This window comes from Oryzias latipes, chromosome 16 (assembly GCF_053564925.1).
Source record: "Oryzias latipes strain Hd-rR chromosome 16, Olatipes_Hd-rR_3.1".
Classification (NCBI taxonomy): Eukaryota; Metazoa; Chordata; class Actinopteri; order Beloniformes; family Adrianichthyidae; genus Oryzias; species Oryzias latipes.
Window position 1 is genome coordinate 977827 of NC_136252.1, and position 18098 is coordinate 995924.

The 18098-nt window shown below is 41.5% G+C and overlaps 1 protein-coding gene across 22 annotated transcripts in view; it reads right to left on the reverse strand.

Annotated features, from left to right (window-relative positions):
* The window catches only part of phactr4b (phosphatase and actin regulator 4b), a 187444-nt gene that overhangs the window by 155479 nt on the left and 13867 nt on the right, over positions 1-18098 (reverse strand). For 10 of the 22 annotated variants that reach the window (XM_078932858.1, XM_078932856.1, XM_078932841.1 and 7 more), the window contains exons 2-3: positions 6778-6878; positions 5296-5340 (exon numbers count right to left, since the gene is read on the reverse strand). The exons of 3 other annotated variants lie outside the window; for them this stretch is intronic. In XM_078932858.1, the coding sequence (XP_078788984.1) occupies positions 5296-5308 (13 nt within the window). In that variant the 5' untranslated portion in view covers positions 5309-5340; positions 6778-6878. Of the gene's footprint in view, positions 1-5295; positions 5341-6773; positions 6879-7639; positions 7748-18098 lie in introns of all 22 variants that reach the window. 9 more of the 22 variants (XM_078932861.1, XM_078932847.1, XM_078932860.1 and 6 more) reach the window with 4 other exon arrangements.

Here is an 18098-nt window from a genome sequence, read left to right on the forward strand (position 1 = left end):
AGCTGTCACTCATGTAACTGAAAGTAATGGACGATGATCTATAAACCTTGCACCTCTTGACTCTAAAAAAGTCTCAGTAGGAGGCTATGAGAGAAGCTGAATGCATATCCTCATTTCTGGCATCATGCCCATTTATTATGACATATCCACAAGCAGCCAAACAGCATGGACATCACTTCTGCTCTTAGACCCCTTAGTCATGGTGCAACAAAAAGAAACATCCATGCTCAGCCCTATTTTGGTCGTATTCCACAATCCCTTGCTGCTATTAGACCCAACACGCACGTGACCGCCACTACAATATAATACAGCTTTCAAGTTAAAAGCAGTGGGAAAAAAATCCACCATCACCAACAGGTTTGGAAAAGCCGGTCTGCTGCGTGACGACGGAGATGGATCTTCCTTCGGTTGGATGGAAGGTGGATCTTCCTTCGGTTGTTCACTTCCCCGTTTGGACCCCCAGGGTCAATAAAGAATCATTCATCTTCTTCTGGAGGAAACCTTTTCTTAGATTTCTCTTTTACTCTGTATAACAAACATAAACACACACCCCCAACACACTTTCGCTGCTCTTGCTCTCACTCGCTGCACGTGCGCTCTCCCCTCCTTCCGCTGCACGCACTCCATACACACACGCGGTTTGGTACATTCATATCCTCAATCTACAACACAGAGTGGCGACCCTGGGGTTAGCCCCGACTTCAGCCCCTAAGACTCATGGGACGCTGGTGTAAAGTACCTCACCATGACTGAGGTGGCTTTGAGCAGAAGTGACATCCATGCTGTTTGTGAGTGTGTTCAAAGAAACAGACTATAACACTGGAAAGGAGAATATGCAATTAGCATTTACTTCTCCCTCTCTGACAGTTTTGAGGTAAAAATAAATAACACATTTGTGGAGTGGAAATAAGCGTAGATCGCAGATACGTGTGCATTCCAAAACATTTTATTGAACTAGAAAAGTTGCATTTCCTGCGGAAATATGTTTGATTACGTAATTGCTGAAGGTGGTTGCTTTTAAGGTCGACTGCTTTTAGGGGTACAAGACTCTGCATTTTTTATTAGTTCACCATCCAAAAATGGATTGGATGTTTGGTTTGATTGGACTCTTTCTACTTCATCACCGCGGTGATCAAAATCCCACACCGTCACAGCTCTACTCCAGAGCGGTTTTACTAAAGAATCGATCACCATTCTTCTGGGGGAAACCTTTTATTACTGTTCTCCTTCACTCTGGAACACCAAACATGAACGTGCACCCCCAACACACTTGTGCGCGCTCTCACTCACTGTTGCGTGGCACATGCTCCTTCCTCTTACACACGCAGCGTGTTGACACACTTACACATACTACAACACACATACTACAACACCTATATAGTTAGTTAATTAGTTAGATAGTTAGTAGTTAGTTATTACTGTTATTTGTTAATGAAGAATTCTGCGTTGTAATTATAAACTGTATTCATTTGCGATGCGGCCGCCGGGGGATTTTGTGTTCAGCGGCGGCGGCGGCGCGGTGTTGCGGGTTTGCGGCCCGCAACAATATAACAGCTGCTTCCCAATAAAAAATAACTGTCATCCATAAAATGAATATACTTCATTGGGTTTACTGGATTTCGCCAAATGAACTATCGCAATATAATCGGCGAAACAATTTTTTCTAACACTCCTAGTTGTGCAGCTCTCTGTGCTTTCATTTCTGTGGGAAACTGATCCAATTGGCTTTGGCTTCTTCTCAACTCCTCTGCCGCTTCCCGTGCGGATTCATAGACTTTCACTCCAGTGTCCCAATGGATTCTCAGATTGGTGAAAAGGGTCTGGAAACGGACCCCCCTTTTCCTTCAGCGCTTTTTTTATTCTGCTGTAAGCTTTGCGCTTTTGGACCACCTCCGTCGGGTAATCATGGTCGAAAATCAGCCGTCTCCCCTCCAACATTGCTGGCTGTGTCCTGAGGAACTGTGCTGATGAGCTGACAGATGTCATCACCAACATCTTCAACCTCTCACTGAGCCAGGCTGTCGTCCCCCCATGCTTCAAAGCCCCCACCATCATCCCGGTCACACAGAAGTCATCTCCCTCATGCTACAATGACTACCGCCCCATCGCTCTCACCCCCATTCTCATGAAGTGCTTTGAGGGGCTGGTCATGCAGCACATCAAGTCTACCCTCCCCCCCACTCTGGACCCCTACCAGTTTGTATATCGGTCTAACCAATCGACCGATGATGCCATCTCTACAGCCTTCCATTCAGCATCACCCACCTGGAAACAAAAGACTCTCATGTCAGAATGCTGTTCATCGACTTCAACCGCAACTCCTGCTTCTTCATCACAGAGGTGATCAAAAATCCCACACCGTCACAGCTCTAGTCCAAACAGCACATGTGATGCGGCAGTAACACGGCAGCAATATGCTAGTAACAGCACTAACAGGGCTGGTTAAAATAACATTCCGGTAAAAGTTACTGAGAGAGAAGAAAAAAAGAAGTCACTGAGAGAAGCAGTAACTTATAGGCGCGCACCTCTGCATGCCACGCCCCTTCCGTGCTCTGAAACCATGGAAGTCTTCTTCCTCAGTGTTGGATTGGAATAGCGTCAGACAATCTTGGCCACACACTCTCTCTCAGGGTCTCCTTCGTTGTCACTGTCAGTGTCACTCTGAGGTAAATTCTCTCCTGAGCTCTCGCTGTCCTCTCCGTCACGCAGCAGACCGGCTTTTCCAAACCCGTTGGTGATGATGGATTTTTTCACACTGCTTTAAAGAATTGCTTTTAACTTGAAAGATGTGTCATATTCTTGCATTTTCCATAATGTGCTATTCATTCACAAAGCAGGAATTTGCATTAAACTTGTGTCTTCCTTGACACATATACCGTATTCCCCGTCTCACTATTACCCTTTCTGCTAGAGCGCCCCCAGCAGCTGTTAGAAAAAATGCAATAAAAAAAGAAGAAAATGCATAAATTAGCCACATCATTGAATAAGCCGCTTATAACTGCCACTTTAATTATCTCATTACTTTTTGGCACTGTTTAGATTGCTATTCTTCTTCTTCTTATAACTGTTTATTCATTCATTCATTTTCTATTCCATTTTGTCCCTTTCGGGGTCACAGGGCTGCTGGAGCCTATCCTGGCCACTTGTGGGCGAAGGCAGGGGACACCCTGGACAGTAGGGTAGAATGTCCACACTCACACTCACACCTAGGGACAATTTAGAGTTGCCAATTAACCTATGAAGCATGTTTTTGGATGGTGGGAGGAAGCCGGAGATCCCAGAGAGAACCCACACATGCACAGGGAGAACATGCAAACTCCACACAGAAAGGTCCCCATTGATGTAGTGTTATTCATGTCCCCCAGCCGGGACTTGAACCGAGGGCCTTCTTGCTGTGAGCGCTAACCACTGCGCCACCGTGCAGCCTTGTTATAACTGTTATTTTATCTATTTTATTATATTATTTTATAAGCTGCTTGCACTGTGGGGCGAGAGGAAAGTAATTTCATCTGTGCTGTATGTCTTGTGTAAGCAGCATATTTGACAATAAAGCTGACTTTGACTTTGAAATATGGGAAAGTAATGTGGATGACTTATAAATCAATGTAGTAACAGAAAAACAGTAAAAAATATATAAATATGAATTGAATTTTGACATGTGCACTTAAAGTTTACTCTACGTTAAAATCCATTTTTTGGCTTTAAAGTTAAAAGTAACTTTTTTTTTACATCAAAACCCTAACCCAATCATGAAGAATATGTATGTATATCTTGATGAGTTTATCACATACAACTAAAAAAATGCCCACTGAAACCTACTTCTGGTTTCTTTAAATTGATTTCTAGTCAACTTACGTTGTAAAGATGAAAATTTTGGTTGACGGTGGAGAGGACTGAACTAGAGGGCTGCATTGGGATTGGGTCCCGCCGGGTCCCGCGGGACCCAACGCAAATCTCGCGGGATTGGGCGGTTTGAATTGTACTGCGGGCGGGAGCGGGCGGCAAAAAAAAAAACTCTGCGGGATCAGTTTTGCCATGAATATCTCATGAATATATAATAGTGGACTACGTTAGGCTGTGCGGCTGTTGGAGTCTTATGTACTGAAGCTCCGTGAAGGCACCAGGTAGAGACGCCCAATGGCCACTTTCATCTAACCTGTTGTTGGGGGTGTGCAGCGCCCCGCCCCGCCTCTTAGAAATTGTGTTCTTTAAAGCCTGATACCGCGGTCGCGTATGGGCGGAGCTATCAGCTAAAGTTCTGGTCTGATCGCTGCATGGAGCGATGTGTGCATCAGTGATGGTAGACACGAAGAATGTGGAGAGATCAGGCTTATTATTTTAAAGAGTTCTGCTTGATAATCATGTTTCCATGTTTGAGTTCATAAAATCATCCCAGAGAAAGTCTCTGCTTCAACTCCCGCAGTGAAAGCTGCGTCTGAATCTGACGCCGTGTTTCCATCTCTCTGACAGTTTGAAGCCAAAGCCCCTCCCCCGCCTCTTTACCTGCTTTTCCTCTCTACCTGTTCACCTGTTCACATCTTCTGCAGCTAGTTATTTTCCCCGCGCTCCCAGTGTATTCTACACAGAGAGCGCAAAATATGGTCATAGCAGGTTAACACGTTAGTCGGAACGCTCTAGCGCAACAGAAGGATGAAAGAGCTGTCAATCTATCTGGCAACACTGCGCGGGATAAGGAAAAGTATTTTTCCGTCAGGAAAAAATTAATTCATAGATTTTCAGCTCTGTTGAACCATTACAATGTTTTTCTTCCTGCAAATGACTTTGACCTGCATCTATCCCAGCTGGTTCAGCGCGCTTCAGGCCGTCTGTCTGCGCGCGGACACACGCACACTTTTTTTACCGAACAGGATTTGTGAAAATATATTTAATGATTATGTTGCACATTACACAAAAGAGGAATGCATGAAAAGATGAGACTGGAGGAGGGACATGAATCTCTTTAATAATATCAATAAAAATACGTGTTTTTTTCTGCGGGACGGGAGACGATACAAAATCAATGCATCTCTATTACTGTGCGGGACTAAATTCTATGAGTTTTGCGGGTGCGGGCGGGAGTGGACATACATATTGCGGGTGCGGGCGGGAGTGTAACGCATACGTTGCGGGAGCGGGCGGGATTGGTCAGAAATTTGGCGGGTGCGGGCGGGAGCGGGATGAAGAAAATAGTCCCGCGCAGGGCTCTAGACTGAACAACCTCATTAACAGAGTAGATGTGCAGCTTTTTTCCTCCACAGCATCACCCTTAACAATCCACATTTCAACGATACTCACCACGATTTTCCATTACACGGTTTAACGCAGACCAATCACCAGTTCCTGGAAGAAATAAAGGTTTTACAATAAAACACCAGTTTTAGACTGAATTCTTTTTCCAAGACTCTACCACATTCATACCACACCATCAATATGGTTGTTTAGAAAATACAAACGAGCTCTACATCCAGTACATTTCATTCATTTAACACTCTCCTTGGTGTGTGAATGCGTATGAATGTCCCAGTGATGGTCAGAGATTGCCGTGCACACTGGCAGCCACGCCTCTGTTAATCTGCCCAAAGGCAGCTGTAGCTACATCAGTAGCTTACCATCACCAAATATGAATGAAGAGTGAATAAATAATGGACACATTGGACGAACTTTGAGCATCAGGAAACGCGCAGATACAGTCAGGACTATAAATATTTGGACAGAGACACATTTTTCCTAATTTAGTTTCTGTGCATTACTACAGTGAATTTTAAATAAAACTACTCAGACGCCATTGAAGTGCAGACTTTCAGCTTTTATTCCATGGGTTGAACAAAAAGATTGCATAAAAATGTGAAAAACTAAAGCATTTTTTAAGCACAATCCCTTCATTTCATGGGCTCATAAGTAATTGGACAAATGAAATGACTGAAAACCAAATGGTCATTCCTAATATTTGGTTGAAAAGCCTTTGTTGGCAATGACAGCCTGAAGTCTTGAACTCATGGACATCACCAGATGCTGGGTTTTCTCCTTCTGAATGCTCTGCCAGGCCTTTACTGCAGCGGCAAACAGTTGCTGTTTGTTTGTGGGCCTTTCTGTCTGAAGTTTAGTCTTCAACAAGTGAAATGCTGCTCAATGGGGTTAAGATCAGGTGACTGACTTGGCCATTCCAGAATATTCCACTTCTTTGCTTTTATAAACTCCTGAGTTGCTTTGGCTGGATGTTTTGGGTCGTTGTCCATCTGTTTTATGAAACGCCGTCCAATCAGTTTGGCTGCATTCACCTGGATCTGTGCAGACAGTCTCTGAACACCTCAGAATTCATTGGGCTGCAGTCTCGTTTATTACTGGACAATATATAATATTCTGAGAAGATGTCTGTACCAGAGAGCACAGGTGAAAGCTCGCGTGCAGCTGGAGAGCATGTGTTATGCGTTATAAGGTAGGCAGTAGCATTAAGGGCCCTCACTGGGTTATGTTAATTGCCATTTTTATGGTAATTGCCCAATTACCAATCATTATTCATTCCACCACTGGAAGTTGAACCCTGGTTTCCTGCACGCCAGTCCTGTATTTTACCAATAAGTAATATTTCATTGAAAAATTTCAATGTCTGATCCTACAGAAGAATTGCAACATATGACATTTTCACACTTTTATACTAATAAATGCTGTTGGATTTTAAATTCTGACGTTATGTTAATGACCCACATAAAACAATTTAATAGATTTATTTAAATGTATATTTATGCAATTCTATGTGTATACATTTTATGTACCTACACTTGAAAAACTTATGGATAGGATGATGATGATCGTGTCCCTTAGCAGCAGTGCAGCTGTATAAGTTTGGGTCCCAGCCAGCTCCACCCATCTTAAACACTCTACAAGAGAAACACAAAAATAAGTCATCAACGTGCATCGTTACTGCCAAAGAAAAAAGATCAAAAAAAGGATTTAAAATTCCAAGATGCATGAGACTATCAGCACTAAACTGCAATTTTTAGGGGGCTAAGGGCATTTCTATGGAAGTGTATTGCATTTAATACAAATTTAAAAATGGGTGATAATTATTGTTGTTGTTTTTTTTGCATTTAAAAAAGAAAGAAAAAAACGGGTGACCTTCTTTAAAAACTACAAGCACAAAGAACGTGTGCAACGTGGTGGCATAAATATTACTACATAGAAAGAAAACTGCCCGCCGGACAATCACATCTACCACCCCGGCCAGGGCCAGCAGGACCGCCACAGGGGCCCCCCCAATGCCAGAGAGCTGGCAGCCCCAGACAAGATGATGCTGCCATATTCCAGAATGGGGTGAATGTTGGTCTAATATCCAGTTATAAGAGCTTTTTGTTCAATTGTATTTCTCTTCAAAGTACAGGGCTCCAGACTGCGAGCAATTGGTCGCATTTTGCGACCAAAATTTGAGAGTGTGCGACTGAATTTTACATCCAGTCGCACATGTGCGACCAGTACATTTGCCTCCCCCACCCTTCGTATTTTTTAATACATTAAACGTGGAAGGGGCATGTCAATGATCAATGAAATAATCAATGAGACGCAAGCCCACACGCACGCAGGCAGACACACACACTCGCGCACAGACTCATGAGACGCAAGCACATACACACTCGTGTGATACCTGTCTGTGAGGCGGCCACTGCGTGTGAGAAGAATAGGGAAAGCCACTGTGAGTGGCTAAATGCGTGTAGGGGGAGGGGCCTAGAGATATTCGCGCGCGCATAAACATCTGTGGGAAGGAAACGGAGACAAATATCACAACCTGATATGTGCGTCTGAACTATGGGTAAGCGAACTATTGATTCATTCTTCCGACCTGCGGCTAGTGTACCAGTGCCAGAGTGTACAGCAGGGGTCTCAAACTCGTGGCCCGCAGGGCCGCAGGCTATTTGCGGCCCCCAAGATGATATTTTGCGGTCCCTACCTTAATATGAAGGTTTTTGCGGTCCCTGCCTTAATATGAAGGTTTTTGCGGTCCCTGCCTTAATATGAAGATAGATAGATAGATAGATAGATAGATAGATAGATAGATAGATAGATAGATAGATAGATAGATAGATAGATAGATAGATAGATAGATAGATAGATAGATAGATAGATAGATAGATAGATAGATAGATAGATAGATAGATAGATAGATAGATAGATAGATAGATAGATAGATAGATAGATAGATAGATAGATAGATAGATAGATAGATAGATAGATAGATAGATAGATAGATAGATAGATAGATAGATAGATAGATAGATAGATAGATAGATAGATAGATAGATAGATAGATAGATAGATAGATAGATAGATAGATAGATAGATAGATAGATAGATAGATAGATAGATAGATAGATAGATAGATAGATAGATAGATAGATAGATAGATAGATAGATAGATAGATAGATGACTTTATTAATCCCACAATGGGGAAATTTCATTTATCTGTGGCAGCAACACGACATTCAGAAATAATCTATATAATATAACATCAATAAAGGACATAACAAATTACATTTATATTAGATAATTAAAAATATTACTAAAATTATTATGAAAAATTATTATCAAAAATGAGATTCTTATTAAATAAAGAAATAAATATTAAATAAATAAATACAGCTGCAAAAGTGTAAAAAACATGCGGTCTGCAAAACATGTAAAAAAAAAAAAACATTACAATTTTTTTTCAAAATACAGAAATAACTAATGAAGTTCACACCAAAAACAAAAACAAACAACTGTTCAGGAACAAAAAAAAAAAAAAAAACTGGCGGGCTGTTTGTATGAATGACACTTTTTCATTGTCGTGCGCGGAGCTGACCAACCAATCACAGTGGGGTATATGACTCTTGGGGGCGGGACAATGACAGGGTTTGAAAGCAGGACACCTGACAGCCCCCTCCCACACACATTAAGGAGTTCCTTACTTTCCTTTAGAACGTATTTATTCGCTCGTAATTTTCTAAATACATGCAGTCCTTGCTGAACTTTTCTCTGGGCCGCACAGAACCGGAGGAAGGTTTAGGTTTTGGTTACGGTTACGGCGGCGCATCAAACGGTTATGCACGGCCGTTAAGGCAGCACATCGCTCCCGCGGGAGTCGGGTCAGCTGAGGAGAATAAATGTCCCACACCTACATGCGTGACAGCTAACAGGGCTTGACCTTTAAACACGCTCGAGCAAAAACAACATTAGTTTTAGACACACTGAAAATACGTGGGGAAAATGCAACAATAGACATGTTTGAGATGAACCGGCACCTCGCCTGGATCATTGGGGAGACCAGGCGGGGGGGGGCTGTGAGATGAAAGCGAATCTGCAGCAAGACTGAAGGAGAACAGGAAGATGGATTTGTCCTTAACATTCAATTTAGTTTTAATATTCTTCTCCCCCCTTAGTATGATCTGTGTTATTATATATTTTATGATTATTTTAATGTTTTGTGATGTATGTAGCCTTTTTTAATGAATTGGTATTTTAAATTATTTTAATTAATCACTCCACTACAAAACCCATCAGGACACATGTCCCATAATGCATTGTTTTGTAGTCAGTAGGGCAGCTTTCAGTCAGTTCAGTTTCCAGCTGTGTCCGGGTAGGTTTGCCCCTTGCTCCCACCCCTTTCTCGCGATATTTTTGTGATGATTGACAGTTGATGTTGGAGCAAAAACAAAAATATATGTCACACACCAGGTGATCTGCGCAGCGTTGAGTTCACCTGGGTGATCTCAAACACGCTTATTGTGCATCTTGGCTGCACCTATTTGGTGTCACAAAGATAAATTTCCATGACAGCGATGGTGCTGTCAGTTTACCTTCTTGTTGCATCTTCAAAAGTGCAGAATAAAATGTGAAACTGAATTTGAAACAGCACATTGTAATTTTTTGCATCTATTATTAAAGTATTTATTAGTAATGCAGTGGAAATTAGTAGATTTGGTTAGCATGTTGATTTACGGTATGCGCCCCTAAATTTTCTGGTTGTGCCCCTAAAATTTTCAGTTAGGGGCCACTGTGCTCCTAGTGAAAAAAGTTAGTCTGGAGCCCTGAAGTAGTCTGAAAATATCTGAAGAGAAGCCAGCAGAGACAAAGAAAAAGTGACAGCTCAGAGAGAAGACTGTTTTCACAAACATTTGTAAAATAATAGGCCGCACAAGGTTTTAACCAGCCATAAACTTTCCAGATAATGAAGACTCAATAAGATAAAGTTGTTTCTGATTTGTGTAAACTTGTAAAAGGATTATGAATTTTCCAACAGCAAAGGTGAATTTGGCAGGCATCTGTTGCAAAGAAAATGTTCCTCTGAAACAGACACAGTTAATCAGGATTTATGTAAAAACAAAATATGATCAATCTTTATGCCCTGAAAGATAATCTGAGACTTGGTTGTGTTCTTATTGTTAGAATGGTATTCTGTGGGGAAAAAAATGTAACTTTTGCATTTATTGAACTATTTCCAATTAAGAAACAACTTCAGCCTCTGCGGGAGTATGCGGCTCTTAAGGAGCTTTTGCTATGGACATGCAGCCTGTCTGCATTGGAGAGAGAGGAGAGGATCATCAGCATGTCTGCCTGGGAGACTTAATGTACAGCATGCTCCTGCTACTTGGCTCGGACGAAGGCGGTGTTCTTTTCCCACACATTCTTTTGCAGCAGCTTCCGCCGCCTGTGCGTGCAGCTTTGGCCAACCCTGCTTGCCTGTCGGCAGGAGATCACAGAGGACTAGTTGAGGAGGCCGACCGAGTCCTGCTTGCTACCAGGCGTTTCACCATGCAGCATGCAAGGAGCCAAGAGTCTGAGCTCAATTTGGAAACAGGAAAAGCATCCCCGTGGATGAGAGTCAATCTTCACCCACTCCGTCTGAATGACCAGAGCAAGGAGCAGTCCAGGGGTCACAGTTAAATCAGGTGGATAAGTTCCGACACCCACGGCCAGGAAGTCCAAACGCTTCAACGTGAAATTGTCATAAAACTAAAAAAGTTTTATTTGAAATCGACCGCACAGTTACCAGCGCAAACCGGAGCATGGGTATTGGAACGAAGATCTTCCGGTAAATTGAGAGCTTCTTGGCTCAGCTCTCTTTTCACCATAGCGGACTGATCCAGCGACCGCACAACGCCAGATGCTGCTCTAATTTGCCTGTCAATCTCACGCACCGATATTCCCTAGCTTGTAAACAATTTAAACCCTCCACCTGGGGCAGGAGAATATTATGTATTACACATGGGTTGTTCATGCTGTGATACATGAAGAAGACGAGCAGTGTAATGACTCCATTTTATTTGAACACCCAGAAGTGAGCAACTGTTTTCTTCCTCTTCTGACACCAACAGTGAGTTGGTTGACATGCACTCTTTAATCATGGCCATTTATTTCTACCGGCTGTGTGACAGGCTAATTTATAAACTGACCATGTCTTTCTCAGCTATAATTGGTGGTGATGTAGCAGTCATCAATTTTCCTACGTAGAGTTGAGTTGTTTCAAGGTCAATACCTGGTTCATGAATTGTAGAACATCCTCATACAGTGAAACAAAAAGTCTTTTTCAGTCACTGGTTCTCTAAGTTGTCCTACTTAAGAAGACGAGAGGGGTCTTTCTCTAAAAAAACACAAAAAAAAACACTTAAACTGTGAGAGATGGCAGAAAAAGGTTTTCACTAGCACATGTATAAAGTTCTCCAGTGGCCATCTGAATGACTTAGGAGGATTGGGAGATTTCATGTGATCGGATGAAAGAAAATAGTGAAGTACAAACCTGGTGAGGACCTACATGTAACCTTTGTCCTATCTAAACACCAGGGTTACATTCCGAAGTATTGGAGAGCTGCATCATTATACAAAGAAATTCTTTAAAAATTATACAATGTAATTACTTGGATTTTTTTGTACATTCTGTCTCTTAGAGTGTAATTGTATCTATGATGAATATTAAAAAACAAACTGATCTGTGTAACTGGGACAATTTACAGAATCAATGACTGACAAACACTTTTTGCCCCACAGTGTCTACCAGAGTAAAACATCATTATCTAAATGTTATAGTGTAACTATAAGAAACATCATTTAGTTAATTGTTTGACTTGATTACGTGTACTATATTTAAAAGGTCTTATATCAGTCAGACAAACTCAATGATTGTAATATCTGTTCCGTCGTATGTAAATTTTATAAAACTTGAAAAACATGTTTTTCTTTGTTAACGTTTGCTTGGGCCTTCAAATTTTCTTTTTTTTCTTTTTTCAATGAGTAGTAATATTTAGGATTGTCCCAATCAGGTTTTTTGGGTCCGATCTGATTCAATCATTTAAACAGAGTCCATTTAAAAATATGAACAAATTTAATACAGAGATCTAGGTTTTTTCTAATTTTTATTTTTTAACCTTTTAATACTTAAACAGAGAACCTCTGCGAAGTAGCTTGAACTATCAACTAGTGTCTTAGTGCTGAGCCTATTTCTCATCGTCTTTCCCCATCAGTTAAGATTAGGGTTAGGGTTATACTTTTATATGAAAAGTGCTTTATAAATAAAGTTTGATTTGATTTAATAAAAATGGTTAACTATTAGGTAGTAAAAACTGGTGACAAGCAGTCATGTGGTAAAAGTTTGGTGACTAAAGTATTAATATCTTCAGAACTATTAAACATTTTTGATCAGATGTGATTTCTTTGTCCATTAAAAATTCTTAAAAATTAATGATGATTTTCTTTTAAAAGATATATGTAGCATAAATATGATGATGATCATTCATGACTAGATCAGATAAATGGAAACATTTGTTAGTTTTGGTTGTTTTTAGAGAATATTGAATTCTTTTTTTAACCTCTTAAAGCCTGGCATCAACATGCGTGGACATGACATTTTGAGTTTTATTACCACAGTAGTTGATTCTGATTTAGTGATGGTATTTTTGGCTCTTTTTAGGTAGCCAAATCTTTAGGATCAGTTCATTTCAAAGAGCCGGCTCTTTTGGCGCTTTTTATATTCATTAACTTTTAAAAAGCCAAACTGTAGTTTATTCATTAAAACCTGGAAATAATCTTTGGGAGGACTGATAGGCTGTGATCTGGATCAGAATAATTGAAATTCAGATTTGGACTAGTAATTGAGTTCAAAATATTCACTCAAAAAACTTTCCCATTGAATGAACATAAAAAATTATGGAAAGGTTTTCCACCTGATTAGATAGCTTTACTTGAACAAAAATGAATCATATTGGTCCTACTTAATGTACCTAGGTTGGGTCAACTTGAAGTACAGTAAACGCGATGGTTACGTTCCAATAAGAACCCGTGATGGCAAAATCCATGAAGTAGAAACCTTTTTTTTTAAAACTATTATTGTACAATTAAATACTCTTTTATACATTGAAAAGAAAGAACAAACCATTTTACAGGCTCAAGCATTTGTTTCACAAAAAAGTACTTTAGAAACGTTTTTTTTTCAACAAACAACTTCTGTACTTTACTGTCAAATAATAACTTTAATCATCGATGTGAACAGAAGGCTTCAAATTGCGGAGATTAGCCCCGCCCACCGCGACCCGAGTAATTGGATTAAACGGGAGAAAATTTAAAATGATTATGAAAAAATACAAACACAGTGGGACAAATAGTGACTCAGGTGTATTTCACTGCTCTTCAGACTGAGCCGCTGCATCCCGACTCCGCTCTGCAGCTGTGTTTATTCGGGAGAAGAACATAGTGATAGGCAGTTGTTGTCGCTCTTTTTTCTATGGGTTTTAGAGAAACTCAAAATTGCAAGATGATTTGCACGTACGTGTTGTAAATTTGGCAAGCTGTTTTACGCACCTGTACATATGAAACTGCAACGTCATTGACGCACAGGTAGAGAAGAAGCGGAGCGACTTTTTAGCCAATCAGAATGCAGAACACAATGCACGACGCAAATCTGTGAAGCACTGTATTTAGGTTGGGTCAACTTAATGTATTTAGGTTCAACCTAATAAATTTAAGTTGATTCAATTTAAATACTACAGTTGGACCCAACTTAACTTAATATTGTTGCTCATTCTCAAAAGAAAAAAGCTGATCAAACTTAAATTAATCACGCCGCACCACGGAACAAATTGTTCGTTTTTTGTGAGAAAAGCGATCCATATTGAAAAAAAGCAAGAATTAAGGACTAAAATCTGGTTAATATTTATTGATTTTGTAAGTGACCATGGTATAAGTGGGTTAATGGCCTTTGAAGTACACATTATCACTTTTTAACGCACTTCGTGGAAGCAACCATCCGAGGGACGGTTCAGGCTTCCAGGGCGTGACATAACAGAGAGACTGACATAACAGCAACCTTTGGTGTTTTGTACTTCTAAAACAGAAACCTAATGGACTCCACTCAGTGTTTTTGTTTTCTTCCTTTATAACTTTAAATTATTTTCATGTCATGATTTTCTGTCAAGATTGCAGATGCTGGCGCACAATGATTGCCGCTCCTGATCTGGATTTAACTGTTTTGCTGGATCTAAGTTTTTTTCTACTCTTTGGCAGCCTAACTTGTGGAAAATTAAGACTCTAGTTTCATAGTTTTGTCTAATTATTTGTCAAAATTTGGAACATCTACTAGCATCTGATCTCAGCTCAACCCACCTTTTGGCATCTTCCTGCTGTTTCTGCCTAGATCTGGACACTCCCTCACTGAACCCATCTGCACATCTCAACCTGTATGGATTGTGTATCCATTCCAGTGTACACAGCCCAGGGCAATATCTTCGTGGCCGTTAACCAGCATCTAACTTCAGTAAGTTAACTTTAGCATCTTTGCCGGTGCGGCTTCCTTAGCCATCCCTCTGCTGACCGCCTTTGACTTTACGGCTGCTGTGCTTCCGATGCTGAGGAGGCCTACCCTCTGCTGTCTCACTTCACGAATTCTCCACAAACTGTCTGGGTTTTATTTGGTCTGGTTAATCCACCTGTTATGGAGCTAGCATTAGCTCAGTGCTATCTCCAGCCTGCCAGAACATGTTTCTGCAGCCATACTCCACCTCTGCTCTCTGTTGGAACAACAGCATTCGCTTGCTTTCTAATGAAACTGTTTCACATCGCCGTCCTCAACACCGTGGGTCTGGACGTTCATTTTCCCACAATCTGGCATCCCCAAACAGTATCCCATCTCTCTGGTCATGTCACTGTCCACAGATTGCCTCACTATGCTATCACAACAAAAGGCAAAGGAATTTGGCCAATCTGCGTCCTCTCCCTCGCCACTCTCAGCCAATCACAAAGCAGCGTCCTGTTAAACTGTCTTCTCAACACACGCTCCCTCAAGAAAAAAGCTGTCATCTTAAATGAATTTCTCACGAATCAAAAACTTGATTTTCTCTGTTGAACTGAAATCTGGCATAAACCTCTGGATTATTTCTGCCTTAACCAAGCCACTCCCTCAGGATACACCTGCATTAAAAGTGGCCGCACTGATGGTCGTGGTGAGGGGAACCGCTGTCATTTATAGAAAGGACATTAAAATCGCTGATATCTCCTTTCCAACAACAGACTCATTTGAACATGCAGTCTTTAAACTACCCCCCCCCCCCCCCCCCCGTCACTGCTGTAATCTATCGACCACCCAAACCAAACGCCACTTTCCTCTCTGATATGACTGATTTTTTGACCCAACTCTCTGCCATATCACCATCCATCCTCCTTATTGGTGACTAGGGTTGGGCGATGTCCCTTAAATTGGCCGTTGACGATGTTTGCTGTCAACCATCGGGATGGACGATGACATCGTCGGGGAGGGGGGGGGGGGGTTTATTTTTTACATTTTTCGTTCTTATATAACTGCTATTCGTTTTTTTGCTTTTTTCATTTTATTTCCCAACTAATGACTAATCCGCGATGATCCAGTATAAACTGAGGGAAGTGACTTTAACAAAAAAAGTAACAAACAAAATAGAAAAGAAGTAGTCCGCTCCCGCACTTCACTACTGAAGTGGACCGGCGGAGCGCGGACTTACAGCTTTGTGTTTGAGGGGAAGGGGGGGGGGGTGCTTTGTTACATGAGCGGTATGTGTGTGAGATTTAAGACTGCGATCCGTCCCGCAGCTCTAGGGGTACAAGCAACCGAACTCAGAACCGGGTCTAAAAGTGTGTGTCTGAGCACAGCTCGGATCGTCAGCACACACAGCGGTTTGAGCTTCAAAGCAGAAATGTCGCTCAGTCCTTAGAAAACATTCAAACAATCACGCGGATTTGTGTTTCCAGTCGTGTCCCGACTAAATAAAGGCTGATGTTATTCTTACATGTTTACGTGCAGCCAGCAAGCAGCACCACCCAAAGCTAATGTTGTTAGCCCGTGTTAGCATACTGCTAATCCTGGCTACGTTCAGAAAAAGCACTGACCACACGGATTAAAATTCAAATGATGAGCGAACAGGTGTTTCATAATAACCGTAACATTATTAAAAGCACGTTTAGAAGATCATCTCGTATTTTACCGAGCTGACATGTCAATGTATATAGCCGCTCGGCGCTGTTTAACAATGTTTTGTATTGAATTGTTACATACAATAAAGTTTGAAAAAAAAAAAGCCGCTCGGCGGAGTTTATATCCTTCCGTTTTTCAAACCCTACTGCGCATGTGCGAATGATTTATTCCGACGGAAAGTGTGACCTTAGTGAACGTTTTTATATTCTGAAAACATTTTTCTGGGCCCATGTACAGGGTTGGATTCTAATCCGACCATTGATCCCATCAAGATATTTTGTACATGTAACCGCGGCTTATGGTGTCGACGCGCAACGTGGCGAGGGCGTGGCATCACGATGGTGTCTCTCCATCGGGATGTCAGTCACCCATCACGATGGACGATGATATTGTCCATCGGCACAACCCTATTGGTGACTTTAATTTTCATATTGATGACTCATGCTCTAAATGTGCTACAGAAGAATGGTGAAAAATTCCTATAAACACACTCCTCTACCTTGTGGACAGCCCTCCCAGAAAAGTTGAAGCTGAAATAGCTGCAAAAGGTGGACCGACTTCACATTGAACTCTATGGGTTGGGAATGGGATGGCACTTCAGTTCATAGTCAAGGCAGCTGGCCGAATACTTTTGGGAATATAGTATAGCATGATATAGCCCCTTTAATCATAGCAGCAAAGGTAGATATAGTCGTTTAAGTCCACAGTGGGTGGTGTATTTCTTGGTGTAAACCTCAGTCTCTCAACAGGCCTATAAACTAGGGTTGGGCGATGTCCCTTAAATTGGCCGTTGACGATGTTTGCTGTCAACCATCGGGGTGGACGATGATATCGTCGTGGAGGGGGGGGGGGTATTGTTAATATTTCGGTCTTATATAATTGCTATTCGTTATTTTACTTTATTACTTTATTTATTTTATTTCCCAACTAATGACTCATCCGTGATTTTCCAGTATAAACTGAGGGAAGTGACTTTAACAAAAACAGTAACAAACAAACTAGAAAAGAAATGGTCCGCTCCCGCACTTAACTAGTCAAGTGGACCGGCGGAGCGCGGACTTACAGCTTTGTGTTTGAGGGGAAGGGGGGGGTGCTTTGTTACATGAGCGGTAGTATGTGGGAGATTTAGAGCTGCGATCCGTTCCGCAGCTCTAGGGGAACGGGCTACCGAACTCAGAACCGGGTCTAAAAGTGTGTGTCTGAGCAGAGGATCGTGAGCACACACACAGCGCTTTGGGGCGGTGTAAGCTTCAAAGCTGAAAGGCCGCTCAGTCCTTTGAAAAATCGTTCAAACAATCACGTGGATTTGTGTTTCGAGTCGTGTCCCGACTAAATAAAGGCTGATGTTATTCCCACATGTTTACATGCAGCCAAGATGCAGATTGCAGCACCACCCAAAGCTAATGTTGTTAGCCCGTGTTAGCATACTGCTAATTCAGGCTTCTTTCCGGCTCCGTTTTTCAACAGAAAAAGCAATGACGACGCGGATTAAAATGAAAACGATGAGCGAACAGGCGTTTCATAATAATCGTAACTTTATCAAAAGCATGTTTAGAAGATCGTCTTGTATATTACCGAGCTGACATATCAATGTATAAAGCCGCTCGGCAACATTGTTTTGTATTGAATTGTTACATT